Source organism: Stegostoma tigrinum, chromosome 11 (assembly GCF_030684315.1).
Source record: "Stegostoma tigrinum isolate sSteTig4 chromosome 11, sSteTig4.hap1, whole genome shotgun sequence".
Lineage (NCBI taxonomy): Eukaryota > Metazoa > Chordata > Chondrichthyes > Orectolobiformes > Stegostomatidae > Stegostoma > Stegostoma tigrinum.
Window position 1 is genome coordinate 70,281,767 of NC_081364.1, and position 19,435 is coordinate 70,301,201.

Genomic DNA, 19,435 nt, shown 5'->3' on the forward strand with positions numbered 1-19,435 from the left:
GGAGGTGGGAGGTTTCGCAGTTTAGCATTGTTGCAAATTAGACCACCAAGGTCTGGATGTTGAGGGCGAACCAAATTTTCACTGAACATTTTTGAGTATTTTCTGTGGATCAAAGGCTGAAATGTGTCATTGATTTAATTACTGGCAATGGCCGCTGAGGGAGTAAAGCTGTTTCTTTAATGTGATTTTTATCATCTCGAATGGTGACATAATCTTTCAGGAGCTACTATATTCACAGCAATTTCTTTTCATATTATGTATTATGAATGAAGCACAGAAGGATGAAACTTACTTTGAGATTTCTGCAGTCGCTTTTGGTGAACTTGGTTCTTCATCTTTCTCAGAGTTTGGACCGTCAAAGGTTTTGGACCTGCAATTCATTAAGACCATAAGACCATCAGACATAGGAGCAGAAATTAGGCCATTCAGCCCATGGAATCCGTTCTGCCATTCAGTCATGGGTGATAAGTTCCTCAACATCATTCTCCTGCTTTCTCCCCATAGCCCTTGATCCCCTTGATAATCAGGAACCTATCTGTCTCAGTTCTAAATGTCCTGGCCTCCACAGCCTTCTGTGGCAGTGAATTTCATAGATTCAACACTCTCTGGCTGAAGATGTTTCTCCAAATCTCCAATTGAAAAGGTCTCCTCTTTATTCTAAGGCCGTGCCCTCGGGTCCTCGTCTCTCCTATCAATGGAAGCATCTTCCCAACATCCACTCTGTCCAGGCCATTCAGTATTCTGAAAGTTTCAATTAGATCACTCCTTATCCTTCTGAACTCCAATGAATATAGTTCTGGATTCCTGAAACGTTCCCTATATGTTTTGCTTTCCATTCCTGGGACAACTGTCGTGAATCTCCTCTGAACCCATTCCAGGGACAGTACATCCTTCCTGAGATATAGGACACAAATCTGCACGCAGCACTCCAAGTATGACCTGACCAGAGCCTTACAAAGCCTCAGAGGTACAGCCCTGTTTTTACATTCAAAATAAATGCCAACATTGCATTTGCCTTCCTGACTATATAAGGCAAAAATTAAAGACATTGTAAACAAGCACTTGCACCCAGAAATCGCTTACTCACAAAACGAACATTGAAGTATTTAGTGTGGATCCATAAGACTATAAGATATAGGGGCAGAATTAGCTCATTCGATCTGCTGAGTCTGCGTTGCCATTCAATTCTGAGTGTGATGTTTCTCAAGCCCAATTGCCAGCCTTCTTCTGGTACCCTTGATCCTCTTGTTAATCAAGAACGCTTCTCTCTCTCTATCTTAAATAGACCTCATGACTTGGCCTCGATGGCTTTCTGCAATGTTTTCCACAGATGAGCAACTCCTGACTGAAGAAATTCTTTCTTATCTTAGTTCTAAAGGTTGGTCTCTTCACTTTGCGACTGCGCCGGCATGTCCTAATCTTTCCTACTAGTGGAAACATCTTCTCCATTCCATGTGCAATCCTTCCAGGTCTCTCAGTATTCTGTAAGTTTCAATGACATTCCCTCCCGTCCTTCTAAACTCCATCCTGAACAGAACCAAAACCCTCAACCACTCTTCAGATGACAAGCTGTCCCAAGTTTTCAAGTGCTTATCAACTGGGTTTGTTAAACAGGCAACATTTCTGATGTATGTAACTACAATCGATCGAGATTTGTTTTTCACCTCCAAGCATTAAAAGGTGGTTTGCAAGTGATAGGAGTTGAGTCTGGAAGAGAAGCTGGGGAAGTTGCAAGAAAGAAGGAATTTCAACTTTCACACATGTTTTCAAAACACCACGGTCTTTTTTTTTGGGCGATGGGGGGAAGTGGGGCATGTAATAACATTGGAAATAGAGTTAGAGAGCCAAATTTTTCAATATATTTACCGGCAGTGCACAGTCCAAGGTTTGGAAAAGAAATGTTCTATTAAAGATCGTGTGTTAATGCATGCCCAATCATTCACTGGCAATTAAATGGGAGGCGGGAGGATTAGGATAATGGCAGGGAGGGAGTTTACCACCTACACATTGCAAAGCTCTGTGACATGGGCCAGTTCTCTTTGACACCTGGACTCTCCTTGACTTCTAAGGTCTGCCTCCCTCATTTCCCTGACGGCACCCACCGACACAACCTCAGTGACAATCAACATTAACGGTTGGGCTGAGAAAGATGCTGATCTGCCATCCCTTTCTCTGGACCAGCAGGTGTCAAAACTGAGCCAACCTGTCAACTGGTGAGTAACGCCGGCAGCAATCTCTGTATTGGTTACCGCTGGAATCGGCCAAGGCCTCCAGGTTTCAGATCCAGCAGAAGGCCTGCAGCAAGAACCACAAGCTTCCATCTAAAATTTCTTTTTACAACACTAAGAACAGAGCAAATATTAGAACAACAGCCAACTGTTTCTTTAATGTAAAAGAACAAACTACGGACACCGACAATCTGAAAGAAAAGCAGATGTTTCTGGAGAAACTCTACAGGTTTTGCAGCATCTGCAGACAGAAAACAGTGTTCAAGTGAAGCCAAGTGACACTTCTTCAGAGATGTGAAGTTCTGAACAGGGGAACCTTAACTCAAAGCGCCCACTCTGCTTTCTCTCCACAGATGCTGCTAAGTTTCGGGAGATAGCCTCTATGTAATGCTCCTGAAAATGCCAGACCTCCAGCAATTGCCCTTCACATTTTTGTATTCTGATTAAAGCATCATTTCCTCACACATTGGATCAATACTTACTTTCTGATCTCAGCAACTGTCTTTGGAGGAATTGGATTTTCAAGCTCCTCACAGCTGGGAATGTTAGCATTGTTCCCGCTGCTGAAATTAGTTGTGAAGAATGTCATTTTAAACAAACACTTGCACCCAGTAATTCTTAGCTCATCGGCAGTTTCCTTTGTATTCCTTGTACTCTGAATAAGGCAAAACCTTAACCACTTATTGTATTCAAATTTACTCTTTCACGACAGATTTTACAGTGCATGGTTTCCCATCTACCTTGTAGTTTGCACTTTCAGGTGATCTGCAAATGGTCCTAAAAGTGTTATCAAGTAAATTTGAGCAAACATCCACATCCACAAGAAAATTATCTCCATACACCTAAAAGACATTGAGTCGGCATTTTGTGCCATTGACAGCTAATTTTCTAACAACGGGTCAAGATGCAACTACAGAACATGGTGATTGGTCTCCCCAAAACCCTCAACGGTAGTTTGCAGGATAAGACCGTGCGACTGGACTGTGGAAGTAAAAAGAGAGAGAGAGAGAGAGACAGAGAGAAGGATGCAACAAATCCATTTCTTCAACATTTTATATTTGTTGCAAAGTCTAAAAATATCTCAAACAAGGAGCTCCAGGCCCAAATATAGAAAGGCAACCAACTTTCCAATGAAATACTTCAGATAGCGTCTCTACGTACAGGGCTGAATTTCCCAAGTCAACTGGCCTTGGCCTGAGACATGAGATTCTTGGCAAAGTGGAGTGGAGTTCAAGAGGAAAGCTGAACTCTCTTCTGCACCATTATACTGTATTGTCAGCAGTGGGCAAAGTAGCTGGTTTAATGACTCACTGGGCATAAATCACGTCACCAGCTGACAGCCACTTGTGTCTGTCTGGTAAATATTCGAGTTCCTCAACTCACACAGTGGACATTAACCTGCAAATCTCTTTTGTATAAGCTCAGCAATGCCAACTGTGATGACAGCAAAGAAAAGATTGCAGCTCTGCCTCTACTTCATCCTTTTGTCAACTGTTTTTATGAAAAAGATCACCCTCTAGATTTAGCGTGTTCATCAACAGCAGTAGGTTTTTCTTCAAAACCTTCACAGGAGATTTGAAAGACAGCACAGGCAGACTGAGGGGAGGGGAGGAGGTAGGAACCTCAATTCTTCGACATGTTGTATCCTTAATTCAGAGTTCAGCTATCTAAATGTTTGGCGACAAATGGGGATCTGAATAGTGAATAGATAAGCAATTTTTCACTGAACACTTTTGGATCTTTTCTGTTGATACAACTTTTCTTTTTAAACAAACAAAATCTGTGCAGATTTTTGATACAATCAAACAACTTTGTTCACGTGACTGCTGCTGTTTAGTGTTTGCTGCATTGCTGTGGGAGGAAGGCCCTCCACAGATCTTACAGGAAGTGCCATCAGGTTTTTTAACATTGTTGTATTTTGGATGAAACATAATTAAGTCACACATTAGACTAAAGCTTACTTTGTGCTCACTGAATCGATTACTGGGATCTCTTCTGCCTCTGAGGTGTCAAAGCTTCCATATCTGCAATTGGTCAGACAGCACAAACTAAGTGATTTTAAACAAGCTTGAATCTACAATTTGCATTCAGCCGCTGAAAAACATCTGAAGGTTCAGGATTTCGGCATTTGAAGCCTTGATTAGCGAGTTTGTTAATACTTTGCATTGAAACTCCAATTTGTCATTTTACAGCAAACATGTCTCATCCCATACAAACAGAGAAGAGTAAAGAATTCAATGTGGTTCTGTCTCATCTGATCGTAACTTCAAGTCTACATTCCTGCCTCTCCTAATGACCTTTCACCCCTTCTCTCTCAACAAGTATCTGTTTATCTTTGCATTTACAATATTCCAGTGCTCTGCTTTTACCATCTTTACAGGAAGAAAACTTAAAAGAATACCCACATTTTGAGATTTTTTAAAAAATCACTGTTTTAAATTGACAATCACTGAATTTTAGACACTCACCCTTCATTCTAGGCTCTTCTGTAAAAGGAAACATCGTCTCCATATCTACCCTGTCCAAATCGTCAGGTTTTTTTCTTTCAATCACATTGTGTCTTCCTCCCGAAACACCAACAGATGCAAGACTTGCCTATGCAAATTTTCCTTGTGAGGCAAGTCACTTAGTCTCGGTATTATTCTGATAAACCTGCTCTGAACTGCCTCTCATATATTTACTTCCATCCTTAAAAATGACTGACCAATACAAAGAAAAACATTCAAGATATGGGCTCACCAGTGATCCCTACTTTAGTGCTTAAATTCCTTCATGATAAAATGAAAATATTTATTTGCTTTCCTAATTACTTAATGTATCTGTACATAAGCAATTTGTGATTCATGCACGAGGATACCCAGAATCCACTCGATCTCAGAGCTATGCAATCTCATTCAACAAAAAAAACTGCTATTCTTCCTACCAAAATGGACTTCAAATTTACACATGTACAACTGTCTTTGTCAGATCTTTGGCTACTTGCTCAACCTCTCTTTCTCTGCAGTATTCCAACATTCTCTGAGGTTAATTTTTTAATGCATCTTTGTCTCTTCAGCAAATCTGAAGGTCATAAATTCATTCCTTCATAAGTCATCGACTGTTCGTCAATACTTGGAAAACTTGGGAAGAAACAGATTATTAAAATTATATTGAAATTATGTGATCCGAACGATTTTGAGCTCCAGTTAATTCTCTGACTCAAATAAACATCTAAGTAAATGAGAACACTCATGCAAAAAGGGATGAATTCCTTGGATCTAATCACAGAAAACCAAAATAACTGTAGCATCGAGTCAGCCTGTTTCTCCCTTTCACTACGGATATAGGAAAATCTTAAAATGTAGGATGTGTGTAAGGTGAATGGATACTATTAGCATCCATTGAATTATGATAATCTTTTAGCCGAATTAAAATGGTTGACTCAAACACTAATCTTAAACACAACATCTGTCCAATTGGTAAAATGGATTTGAACTTTTGAATGGCATGGAAGCCATTTTGTTGTCGACTTTTTAAAAACTCCAAGAATCTCCCTGCAGATGGAGACTTTTACCAAAAGACAATGAACAAGTTAGAGATCTAAGCAGCCAAAGTGATAAACAGCTACACTGTGAAAGGAGGAGATAGTAAATATAACAGATGATTGTCTTAACCAGAGCTATCTCACAGTTTAATGAGAACCAACCTCCTCAAATTTCAACAAACCACATTTTGCTGAGATTCCTTGGTTTTACAAATTTTTCGCTTGACCTTTAAAAGAATACCATCATCAAAGATGACTACAGGCACAACACAATCGCAAATAAGAAAGTAATAACCTGCGAAGAATCTTTATGCACTATTGAACCTCTGAGAGATAATGTGAGACACATGAGTGAGCTGTCATGTTTAAAATTCGAGGGCAAGTATGGGTCATCTTTTTCTTTAAAACTCAAAAGCTTATTGCTGGAATTATTCTGCTGGAACATTTATTTACTTGGGCAAAGAAAGAGAACATTTTGGCCACAGGCAAAAAGAGAAACCCAAATTCCCTTTTGAAAGGTCCAGCTGGATCGATTTCTGCAATCCACTGGGTTCATGAAAGCCAGCACATTAAGCTTACTGCTTTGAAGAAAAAACTAATCACCTCTGGTTATTTGCTGATCTTCTCAAATTTTATAAGCATAGCGCATTTGTGAAACTCTTCATCCCTGGGGTGTCCATACAATGTCAGAGGCACATCAATAGAAGGTCAGCAGTGGTGACAATCACTTTGTCTCCGAACTGAGTTTCGATCAGTTACCCCAAAAATATTGGTGAATTGCATAAACTATTAAATACTCACCAACATTCAGAAAAATAATGTATCAAAAAAAACTGAGGTGACAAGAGGTGACATCACTAATGCCATTTGAAAAACATTTCACCCACTATTACAGAATTGCGGTATTCCTGCATATTTCAGTGGTAAACAGACATTCATTTGACCAACATTTCAGTTTTGCAAAAAGGCTCCTCATAATGTATTCAGCTTCCAAACTTTGATTGTTATGCCCAACACAGACTGACAGAAATTGACAGACATTTTTCAATGACAATAACATTTTTCCATTCACTGCATGCAGTAACTTATACATCCCAAACATTGTTTCAGGAAGCTCCAAACTACATAAAAAGTATGGAAGGAAGTCAATGTCACTGTTTATCTTTAATCCCAAAGTCTAGTCATCATCCTAACTCATTCACCGCATTTTTTAAACTTTATGTTGTACTGGATCAAAATCACTTCATTATTGCGAAAAATTAATCAGAAATACGTGGCCACCTGTTTCTGCATGATGTTTTGTGAGTATGTTTTATTTACTTCTGTCCCAAACCACTAGCGGGGTGCTTAATCATGATTTGTGCCACCATTTGGGATCAGGGATCTTGGAAAGGGATAGGGGCACAAAACAGGAAAACCGAAGGACTGCGTTTCCTTGTTGTAAACAAACAAGTTCATCACAGGATGTTGACAACGATTCCTGCAGGAAATGGAAGGGCTCAAAATAGTTACAAGTTCATCTTCGAGAAAATAAAATCTAATGTAAATGTCGGGGAAGCAGAATGAACGTCACACACTGGGATTTCCATATCTCTTTTCTTTTCATTTTGAAAATTAGAACAGTTGTGTATTGCCCGTGAAATCATTCTGACAGCATTAATAGTACACAATTTTTTGTGGGAACTTTAAATCTCTTATGCATGCAAATCCACATTTAGCAAGAGATTACTGAATGTTGCAAGGCACCTGAAAATGTTTGCCAGTCTCCTTTACTTCTACACTTCCCTTCTGAAGTACCTATATTTAACTCTGTACGCATTGGGGTCATCAATAATCCTCATCATTTGTACCATTTGCTACTCTTTCCTACTTGTGGGAACACTCTGAGACTGTCACTAAACAACCTCCTGCTGTAAGACAGACTGCTGTTTCATTGCAGTTTTGCCTGAACTTGTGTTCAAACTTACTTGCTGCAAACACCTTCTTGCTCCTTTTGAAGTTGGACATCCTCCAAATCAAAATTATTGTGGATGGTTCCTTCCTCTTTTCTGGAGCCAAAATAAATATCTTATGATATGGTGCTTCCTTAAATGATCCATGTCTGATATTTGATCGATAGTGTGTGTGTATGTGTGTGCACAATAATTATAGAAGTGGTAGTGCAGGTTGGAGATATCATCAGGATTCTGAACTTTAAAAATTGGAGCATTGTATGAAAAACAAATAGGTTCTGACAAATCTTTATTTAAAAAAACCTCCTGATTTGCCCTCAACTCTGGTATTTACCAACCACACCTCAGGAAGGGATTTGAGAGAGAGTGCACAAAACATTCACAAAAATAGTGCCAGAGATGACAAACTAGACAGCCCTGTGGAGAGGCTGAAGAAGCTCGGGCTGCTCTTGGAGACGACTAAAAAGTGATTTTAAAAGTGTTCAAAATCATAAGGGACTTGGTTAGAATGGATAAGAACAATCTGTTCCTTGTGACAGAAGGCTTAAGAAGAAAAGGACACTGATTTAAGATGATCAGCAAGAAGAACCAATGGTGACAAGGATTTTTTTTTAAATAGCCTATTTAGGAACTGGAATGCTGTACCTAATAGTGTGGTGGATGCAGCTTCAAATGAGGTCTTCAAAAGTGAACTACAATTTTCTAAAGGAGAGGTTTCGCAGTTTTACACAGTAAAGGGATTTAGGACTGAACATCGGCAAGTCCCTCTTTGACAGCTGGTACAGACATTATCAAATCTCTGGGCTATTGCCATTTGATGGCTGTACAACATTGCACAAACTGCTAGCTCCCCAGCTATTTCTTACCGCTTTGTCATATTCTGAATAATGATTCTCTTCGTCATGCATGCAATTAAACTTACTCAGCAATTATTTCGCTGGATCCTGAAGAACCACAACATCCATTTTCCTCACCATTTGCACTGTCAACATTTCCAGAACTGCAATTGATCAAAGAGGACAAATTAAGTCATTTAGAAGAGGCAAACTCGTCCAGAATTAAATCCAACCCAATTCAACACAAAAAAATGACAGTCTTGAGAGAAGGGTTCTTTTGACTTCCACAGGATGCTCACAGTCCTTCATACTGAGGCAGTGCTGGGGTGGGGGTTGGAAGAGACAGAGCAGGGCAATAAGGAGAGAAAACCATTGCTTCAGTATTTCACCGTTATTGAATGTTGTTTCTGGGCTATGCAAGAACTAAATACTGAAAGACAAACAAAATTCAATCTACCATTGAAAAGCTTTGAAAGCCTTATGCTAATTCAACATTATCTCACCTCTCAAAATAAGCCAAACATTGCAGAAGCAGTCAAGCAGTTGCTTCATGTGATTGCTATTGTCTGGATTGGTGCTCACTGCACTGCTAATTAGGGTATCTTCCTGAGGCAACCCTGACATAATCTTACAGCAAATCCCAACAGTTTCCTTTCACAGTATTAGATCCCAAATACTGTACAACAGGTTTAATCTGACGTCACATCAAATTTACTTGTCAATTACTCCTTCAGTTTCTGACAAACTTAGGTATCCACCCACTACACAGTGTGATATGTCAACATTTTCACAGCTGCAACTGGTCACAAAACACCAAATAAATCATTTTAATTGTGCATATGATCACAATTTTAATTTTTGGCACTCTTATCAACATTGGGATTTTTGGCTGTGAGGGGGAGCCAGTGGGTAGATGAGGTGTAAAGATGTCAAATAAAGAACCTCTGCACTGGGACAGACAATAAACATCCCAAAAGAGAGGATTTAAGTTTAACTTCCTCATCTCTGACAAAGAAACACAAGCTCTTTACAGACTATTGACAATTCAACCCTCACAAGCACAGCTTGTAGCTCAAAGTTTGAATCGGAGCCCTGATGTAGGAATTTGTCATTGCTCAAATTCACTGAAGCTTCATGTCAGATTAGTCACCATTGGCTGTTTTGCTGAAAAAAAATTATTCATTTTTCTTTGCTGCTCCTTTAACAGTTCTGAGTTTAGTTAAAGATTTGGACAGAATAAGCTCAGGATTAATTCCAGGTGTCTGACTTGGGAAAGTGCCTGACTCCATGGATACAAATGGCAGATGGCCAGCTTAGAATAGTAAAAATGCTAATTATTCAATGGCAATATTGTATGGGAGAAATACCAAGGCTCGGACATGGGGAGCAGGTCACATTCTTAATTGTACACATATTTATTCAAATGTCACGGACATTTGGAGGACACTTCAATGAACTTGGAGGAAGTTTGTAGGGAGGGTGCAGCTGAGCAGGAAAGAGGAACAAAGAGAAGTGCTGAGGTGGGGTAAAGGAGATGAACCCATTTTTTTCATATTTTTTACCACAGCCACATTGTCCAGAAATATAACCCAAATATTGATCTGAAAACAATTTCCCATCTAAGTGTTTTGGATGATTCAATGGTGATGCTATCATTTAAGACAATTGTCTCTGTTATAAATTTTCTAAGAAGGCAGTCCAGCAGCCACTCTAATGTGACTGCTATATTCTGGAGTGGCACTCATTACATTGCAACAAAAAAATTGAAATCATTGATTCTCCATCATTCCCTTTTCACCCTGCTGCATTCCAAATGAAGCAGAATTAAAACACATCAAAATTATTTCTGATCAACCTTGCTTCCTCAGGGTTACACAGATGACTGGCAAACTTTGATTCCCACCCACCCGACAATCTATACGGCCAAAATATCTGCAGCTGCAAGTGCTCATGAAGCACAAATTATGGAAAGGATTTGCATCTACAACTGACTTATAAATACTGAAAATAACATTTGAAGCCCAAAATGCTCAGTATTTCAAATCCACATTAGGTCAATGTCCAGATGAATGACTACACTAGATGGTTTTCTTTCCAAATTTTCAGAGAAAATATGTAGGACACTCCAGTTACATAGGCTGGTGCATTTGAGGGGAGGTGGGAGGTTTTGCAGTTTAGCATTGTTGCAAGTTAGACCACCAAGGTCTGGATGTTGAGGGCCAACCAGTTTTTCACTGAACATTTTTGAGTGTTTTCTATGGATCAAAGGCTGAAATATGTCATTGACTTAATTACTGGCAATGGCCGCAGAGGGAGTAAAGCTGTTTCTTTAATGTGATTTTTATCATCTCGAATGGTGACAAATCTTTCAGGAGCTACTATATTCGCAGCAACTTCTTTTCATATTATGTATTATGAATGAAGCACAGAAGGATGAAACTTACTTTGAGATTTCTGCAGTCGCTTTTGGTGAACTTGGTTCTTCATCTTTCTCAGAGTTTGGACTGTCAAAGGTTTTGGACCTGCAATTCATTAAGACCATAAGACCATTAGACATAGGAGCAGAAATTAGGCCATTCAGCCCATGGAATCCGTTCTGCCATTCAGTCATGGGTGATAAGTTCCTCAACATCATTCTCCTGCTTTCTCCCCATAGCCCTTGATCCCCTTGATAATCAGGAACCTATCTGTCTCAGTTCTAAATGTCCTGGCCTCCACAGCCTTCTGTGGCAGTGAATTTCATAGATTCAACACTCTCTGGCTGAAGATGTTTCTCCAAATCTCCAATTGAAAAGGTCTCCTCTTTATTCTAAGGCCATGCCCTTGGGTCCTCGTCTTTCCTATCAATGGAAGCATCTTCCCAGCATTCACTCTGTCCAGACCATTTAGTATTCTGAATGTTTCAATTAGATCACCCCTCATCCTTCTAAACTCCAATGAATACAGTTCTGGATTCCTCAAATGTTCCCCATATGTTTTGCTTTCCATTCCTGGGACAACTGTCGTGAATCTCCTCTGAACCCATTCCAGGGACAGTACATCCTTCCTGAGATATAGGGCACAAATCTGCACGCAGCACTCCAAGTATGACCTGACCAGAGCCTTACAAAGCCTCAGAGGTACAGCCCTGTTTTTTAACATTCAAAATAAATGCCAACATTGCATTTGCTTTCCTGACTATATAAGGCAAAAATTAAAGACATTGTAAACAAGCACTTGCACCCAGAAATCGCTTACTCACAAAACGAACATTGAAGTATTTAGTGTGGATCCATAAGACTATAAGATATAGGGGCAGAATTAGCTCATTCGATCTGCTGAGTCTGCGTTGCCATTCAATTCTGAGTGTGATGTTTCTCAAGCCCAATTGCCAGCCTTCTTCTGGTACCCTTGATCCTCTTGTTAATCAAGAACGCTTCTCTCTCTCTATCTTAAATAGACCTCATGACTTGGCCTCGATGGCTTTCTGCAATGTTTTCCACAGATGAGCGACTCCCTGACTGAAGAAATTCTTTCTTATCTTAGTTCTAAAGGTTGGTCTCTTCACTTTGCAACTGCGCCGGCATGTCCTAATCTCTCCTACGAGTGGAAACATCTTCTCCATTCCATGTGCAATCCTTCCAGGTCTCTCAGTATTCTGTAAGTTTCAATGGCATTCCCTCCCATCCTTCTAAACTCCATCCTGAACAGAACCAAAACCCTCAACCATTCTTCAGATGACAAGCTGTCCCAAGTTTTCAAGTACTTATCAACTGGGTTTGTTAAACAGGCAACATTTCTGATGTATGTAACTACAATAGATCGAGATTTGTGTTTCACCTCCAAGCATTAAAAGGTGGTTTGCAAGTGACAGGAGTTGAGTCTGGAAGAGAAGCGGGGGAGTTGCAAGGAAGAAGGAATTTCAACTTTCACACATGTTTTCAAAACACCACGGTCTGTTTTTTTTTGGGCGATGGGGGGAAGTGGGGCATGTAATAACATTGGAAATAGAGTTAGAGAGTCAAATTTTTCAATATATTTACCGGCAGTGCACAGTCCAAGGTTTGGAAAAGAAATGTTCTATTAACGATCGTGTGTTAATGCATGCCCAATCATTCACTGGCAATTAAATGGTAGGCGGGAGAATTAGGAAAATGGCAGGGAGGGAGATTACCACCTACACATTGCAAAGCTATGTGACATGGACCAGTTCTCTTTGACACCTGGACTCTCCTTGACTTCTAAGGACTGCCTCCCTCATTTCCCTGACGGCGCCCACCTACACAACCTCAGTGACAATCAGCATTAACAGTTGGGCTGAGAAGATGCTGATCTGCCATCCCCTTCACTGGACCAGCAGCTGTCAAAACTGAGCCAAACCGTCAACTGGTGAGTAACGCCGGCAGCAATCTCTGTATTGGTTACTGCTGGAATCGGCCAAGGCCTCCAGGTTTCAGATCCAGCAGAAGGCCTGCAGCAAGAACCACAAGCTTCCATCTAAAATTTCTTTTTACAACACTAAGAACAGAGCAAATATTAGAACAACAGCCAACTGTTTCTGTAATGTAAAAACAAACTACAGACGCAGACAATCTGAAAGAAAGGCAGACGTTGCTGGAGAAACTCTACAGGTTTTGCAGCATCTGCAGACAGAAAACAGTGTTCAAGTGAAGCCAGGTGATACTTCTTCAGAGATGTGAAGTTCTGAACAGGGGAACCTCAACTCAAAGCGTCCACTCTGCTTTCTCTCCACAGATGCTGCTAAGTTTCAGGAGAAAGTCTCTAAATAATGTTCCTGAAAATGGTGGCCCTCCAGCAGTTGCCCTTCATATTTTTATATTCTGATGAAAGCATCATTTCCTCACACATTGGATCAATACTTACTTTCTGATCTCTGCAACTGTCTCTGGAGGCACTGGATTTTCAAGCTCCTCACAGCTCAGAATGTTATCACTGTTTCCGCTGCTGAAATTAGTTGTGAAGAATGTCATTTTAAACAAACATTTGCACCCAGTAATTTTTCGCACATCGGCAGTTTCCTTTGTATTCCTTGTACTCTGAATAAAGCAAAACCTTAACCGCTTATTGTATTCAAATTTATTCTTTCATGATAGATTTTATAGTGCATGGTTTCCCATCTACCTTGTAGTTTGCACTGTCAGGTATTCTGCAAATGGTCATAAAAGTGTTATCAAGTAAATTTAAGCGAACATCTACGTCCACAATAAAATTATCTTCATACACCTGAAAGACATTGAGTCCGTATTTTGAGCCATTGACAGCTAATTGTGTAACAACACGTCAAGACGCAACTACAGAATATGGTGATTTGTCTCCACAAAGCCCGCAACTGCAGTTTGCAGGATAAGACCGTGAGACTGGAGTGTGGAAGTAAAGAGAGAGAGAGAGAGAGAGGAGAGAGAGAGACGGATATATCAGATCAATTTCTTCATCATTTTATATTTGTTGCAAAGTCGAATAATATCTCAAACAAAGAGCTCCAGGCCCAAATATAGAAAGGCAACCAACGTTCCGATGAAATACTTCAGATAGTATCTCTATATACAGGGCGGAATGTCCCATGTCAACTGGCCTTGGCCTGAGACATGACATTCTTGGCAAAGTGGAGGGGAGTTCATGAGGAAAGCTGAACTCTCTTCTGCACCATTATACTGTATTGTCAGCAGTGGGCAAAGTAGCTGGTTTAATGACTCACTGGGCATGAACACGTCACCAGCTGACAGCCACTTGTGTCTGTCTGTCTGGTAAATATTAGAGTTCCTCAACTCCCGCAGTGGACATTGGCCTGCAGATCTCTTTTGTATAAGCTCGGCAATGCCGACTGTAATGACAGCAAAGAAAAGATTGCAGCTCTGCCTCTATTTCATTCTTTGGTCAACTGTTTTTATAAAATGGATCACCCTCCAGATGTACTGGGAGTAGGTTTTTCTTCAAAACTTTCACAGGAGATTTGAAAGACACCACAGGCAGACTGAGGGGAGGGGAGGAGGTAGGAACCTCAATTCTTCAACATGTTGTATCCTTAATTCAGAGTTCAGCTATCTAAATGTTTGGCGACAAATGGAGATCTGAACAGTGAATGGATAAGCAATTTTTCACTGAACACTTTTGGATCTTTTCTGTTGATACAACTTTTCTTTTTAAACAAACAAAATCTGTGTAGATTTTTGATACAATCAAACAACTTTGTTAATGTGACTGCTGCTGTCTAGTGTTTGCTGCATTGCTGTGGGACGAAGGCCCTCCATAGATCTTACAGGTAGTGCCAGCAGGTTTTTTAACATTGTATTTTGGATGAAACTTAATTAAATCGCACATTAGACTAAAGCTTACTTTGTGCTCACTGAATCGATTACTGGAATCTCTTCTGCCTCTGAGGTGTCAAAGCTTCCATATCTGCAATTGGTCAGACAGCACAAACTAAGTGATTTTAAACAAGCTTGAATCTGCAATTTGCATTCAGCCGCTGAAAAACATCTGAAGGTTCAGGATTTCGGCATTTGAAGCCTTGATTACCGACTTTGTTAATACTTTGCACTGAAACTCCAATTTGGCATTTTACAGCACACCTGCCAGATCCCATACAAACAGGGAAGAGTAAAGCATTCAATGTGGTTTTGTCTCATCTGATTGTAACTTCAAATCTACATTCCTGCCTCTCCCAATGACCTTTCACCTCCTCTCCCTCAACAAGTATCTGTTTATCTTTGCATTTACAATGTTCCAGAGCTCTGCTTTTACCATCTTTTCTGGAAGAAAACTCCAAAGAATACCTACATTTTGAGAGATTTTTAAAAAATCACTGTTTTAAATTGACAACCACTGCCCTTTAGACACTCGCCCTTCATTCTAGTCTCTTCTACAGGAGGAAACATTGTCTCCATGTCTACCCTGTCCAAATCGTCAGTTTTTTTTTGTTTCAAACACGTTGCCTCTTCCTTCCCTCAACACCAACTGATGCAAGCCTTACCTGTGCAAATTTTCCTTGTGAGGCAAGTCACTTAGTCTTGGTGTTATTCTGGTAAACCTGCTCTGAACTGCGTCTAATATATTTACTTCCATCCTTGAAATACACTTACCAATACAGAGAAAATCATTCAAGATATTGGCTCACCAGTGATCCCTAATTTTGTGCTTAAATTCCCTCATGATAAAACGAAAACATTTAATTGCTTTCCAAATTACTTAACGTGTCTGTACACGATCATTTTGTGATTCAGGCACGAGGATACCCAGATTCCACTGTATCTCAGAGCAATGCAATCTCCCTCAATAAAAACAAAACTGCTATTCTTTCTGCCAAAATGGACTTCAAATTTACCCATATACAACTCTATTTGTCAGATCGTTGACTACTTGCTAAACCTATATTTCTCTGCAGTATTCCGAAGTCCTCTCAGGTTAATTTTTTAGCGCATCTTTGTCACGTCACCAAATCTGTCAGTCATAAATTCATTCCTTCAGAAGTCATGGACTGGTCGTCAACACTTGGAAACCTTGGGCAGAAACAGATTTTTAAAATTATACTCATACTATACGATCCTAACCATTTTGAACTCAAGTTAATTCTCAGTCTCAAATAAAAACCTCAGTAAATGAGAACACTCACGTAAAAAGGGATGAATTCCCTGGATCTAATTACAGAACACCAAAATAACTGTAGCATCTAGTCAGACTGTTTCTCACTTTCACCACGAATAAAGGAAAATTTTGAAATGTAGGGTGCCTGTAAGGTGAACGGATACTATTAACATCCATTGAATTATGATGATATTTTGGCCGAATTAAAATGGTTGACTCAAACACTAATCTTAAACACAAAATCTGTCCAGTTGGTAAAATGGGTTTGAACTTTTGAATGGCATGGAAGCCATTTTGTTGTTGACTTTTTAAAAACTCCAAGAATCTCCCTGCAGATGGAGACTTTCACCAAAAGACAATGGACAAGTTAGAGATCTAAGCAGCCAAAGTAATAAACAGCTACACTGTGAAAGCAGGAGACAGTAAATATAACAGATGATTGTCTTAACCACAGCTACCTTAGAGTTTAATGAGAACCAAACTCCTCAAATTTCAACAAACCACAGTTTGCTGAGATTCCTTGGTTTTACGAAATTTTCGCTTTACCTTTAAAAGAATACCATCATCTAAGATGACCACCGGCCGAACACAAAAGCAAATAAGAAAGTAATAACCTGTGAAGAATCGTTGTCCACTATCTCACCTCTGAGAGATAACGTGAGACACACGAGTGAGCTGTGATGTTTCAAATTCTACGGCAAGTATGGGTCATCTTTTTTTAAAAACTCAGAAGCTTATTGCTGGAATTATTCTGCTGGAACATTTATTTAGTTGGGCAAAGAAAGAGAATATTTTGGCAACAGGCAAAAAGAGAAACCCAAATTCACTTTTGAAAGGTCCAGTGAATCGATTTCTGCAACCCATTGGGTTCATGTAAGCCAGCTCATTAGCTGACTGCTTTGAAGAAAAATCTAATAATCTCTGGTTATTTGCTGATTTTCTCAAATTTTATAACCATAGCTCATTTGGGAAACTTTTCCTATCCAGGGATATCCCTCTAATGTCAGATGTACATCAATTGAAGGTCAGCAGTGGTGAGAATCGCTTTGTCGCCGAACTGAGTTTTGCTAAGTTGCCCCAAAACACCATTTGTGAAGTACATAAACTATTCAATCCTCACCCAAAATGCAAAAAACTACTGGAGAAAAATTGATGTGACAAGAGAAACCATCACTGATGTCATTTGAAAAACATTTCACCCATTATTACAGAATTGCGGTATTCCTGCATATTTCAGTTGGAAGCAGATATTCATTTGACCAACATTTCAGTTTTGCAATGAAGGTTCCTCACCCTGAACTCAGCTTCCAAACTTTGATTGTAATGCCCAACACAGACTTACAGACAATTGATCAGAGATAATGGGAACTGCAGATGCTGGAGAATCAAATTAACTAAGTGTGGAGCTGGATGAACACAGCAGGCCAAGCAGCATCTTCGGATCACAAAAGCTGGGTCTAGGCCTGACACGTCAGCGTGTGTCCTCCGAAGATGCTGCTTAGCCTGCTGTGTTCATCCAGCTCCACACTTTGTTATTACAGACAATTGATAGGCTTCTTTCAATTAAAATAACATTTTTCCATTCACTACATGCAGAAACTTAAACATTCCAAACATAGTTGTAGGAAGCTCCAATCTACATAAAAAGCATTGAAGGAAGTCAACGTGACAGTGATAATGGGAACTGCAGATGCTGGATCTTTCCAAGATAATAAAATGTGAGGCTGGATGAACACAGCAGGCCCAGCAGCATCTCAGGAGCACAAAAGCTGACGTTTCGGGCCTAGACCGTTCATCAGAGAGGGGGATGGGGTGAGGGTTCTGGAATAAATAGGGAGGGAGGGGGAGGCGGACCGAAGATGGACAGAAAAGAATATAGGTGGAGAGGAGAGTATAGGTGGGGAGGTGGGGAGGGGATAGGTCAGTCCAGGGAAGACGGACAGGTCAAGGAGGTGGGATGATGTTAGTAGGTGGGAGATCGAGGTGCGGCTTGGGGTGGGAGGAAGGGATGTGTTTATCTTTAATACCAAGGTCTAGACATTGTCCTAATACATTCACCACACTTTTTAATCGTTGTATTGTACTGGTTCTCGATCGCTTCATTATTGCGAAAAAATAATCAAAAATACATTGCCACCTGTCTCAGCATTATGTTTTGTGAGTATGTTTTATTCACTTCTGTCCCAAACCACTAGCAGGGAGCTTAATCATGATTTGTGCCACCATTTGGGATCAGGGATATTGGAAGGCAATGGGGGCACAAAACAGGAGAACTGAAGGACTGCTTTGCCTTGTTGTAAACAAACAAGCTCATCAGTCCCACTGTAGTCTCTCTTTATTAAGGACTTCAAGTCCAATTACTTTTAATCAAGTTATTCAAGCTTATTATGACACGTGATGTAGGAGATAGATTTGAATCTGGACTTTTTAGGCAGAAGGTGGATGATAAAACCATCTGCGTGGAGGATAAAATCTTCCAGAATACTTTAAAAAATGCGGACTTTTCTGATGAAACTGGATGAAAGTTAAAGCCCAAATTTGCAGAGCTTAACGTCCAAGGGATTGGGGTGCAGGTAAGTTCGTGCCTTCAATGAACAAAAAATAGTCTCCCTTACTGAGGGGTGGATGGAGATTCTCAGTTTACTGAGAGTTGTTTCCATACGGCTAGTTTCAGCGATTCATTGCCAGAAGGATTAATAACAAAAATTACTCGACAGAACATACTTTTCTATCATTACCATTAAACAAAGGAGATGCTCATTATATTTATGCTCACTTGTCCAGGAGGATGTACAACACACTTTCAGCAGTGGCACATGCTTTGTATGTCGAAAAGAATGTGCGGATGTAGAAAAGCTCCTTGTTCATGAGAGCGATTACAAAATTTTCGACAAGTCTTTTTGAGGTCTCAGAGTTAAGAATTTGAACGTTGGAGGTATTGACAGCGAGATGTGATGGAAGCTCATCTCCTGATGTCTACAGAGTGTACAAATTTAAAAAAGTAAATGTGATGCAGGAACAACGTTTATTTGTATAGATCTCTGACATGGTAGAAACATTTCAAAATGCTTCACATTTACATAATCATTTAAAAATCACTCCAAGATTCATGAAGCCAAAACTAGGACAGTCACCAAAAGCTTGGTCAGAAAGATTGGTTTTGAGGACAAAGAGGAGATGTTTTGGAAGAGTGTCCCAGAACTGGGTAGCTGAACACACCAATGACAGAATAAAGAAGATCAAGCATGCAGGGAAAATCAAAGTGGCCGGAATTAGAAGTGCAAAGATATGAGCATTGAAGGGCTGGAGGGGAAT

General features: G+C 40.0%; 1 protein-coding gene across 1 annotated transcript in view; it reads right to left on the reverse strand.

Annotated features, from left to right (window-relative positions):
• Positions 1–19,435, reverse strand: part of LOC125449883 (uncharacterized) — a 57,347-nt gene that overhangs the window by 28,286 nt on the left and 9,626 nt on the right. The window contains exons 5-11 of the mRNA XM_059649551.1: positions 18,897–19,096; positions 14,873–14,935; positions 13,403–13,483; positions 10,984–11,061; positions 8,626–8,703; positions 4,190–4,252; positions 293–370 (exon numbers count right to left, since the gene is read on the reverse strand). Of these exons, the coding sequence (XP_059505534.1) occupies positions 293–370; positions 4,190–4,252; positions 8,626–8,703; positions 10,984–11,061; positions 13,403–13,483; positions 14,873–14,935; positions 18,897–19,096 (641 nt within the window). The remainder of the gene's footprint in view (positions 1–292; positions 371–4,189; positions 4,253–8,625; positions 8,704–10,983; positions 11,062–13,402; positions 13,484–14,872; positions 14,936–18,896; positions 19,097–19,435) is intronic.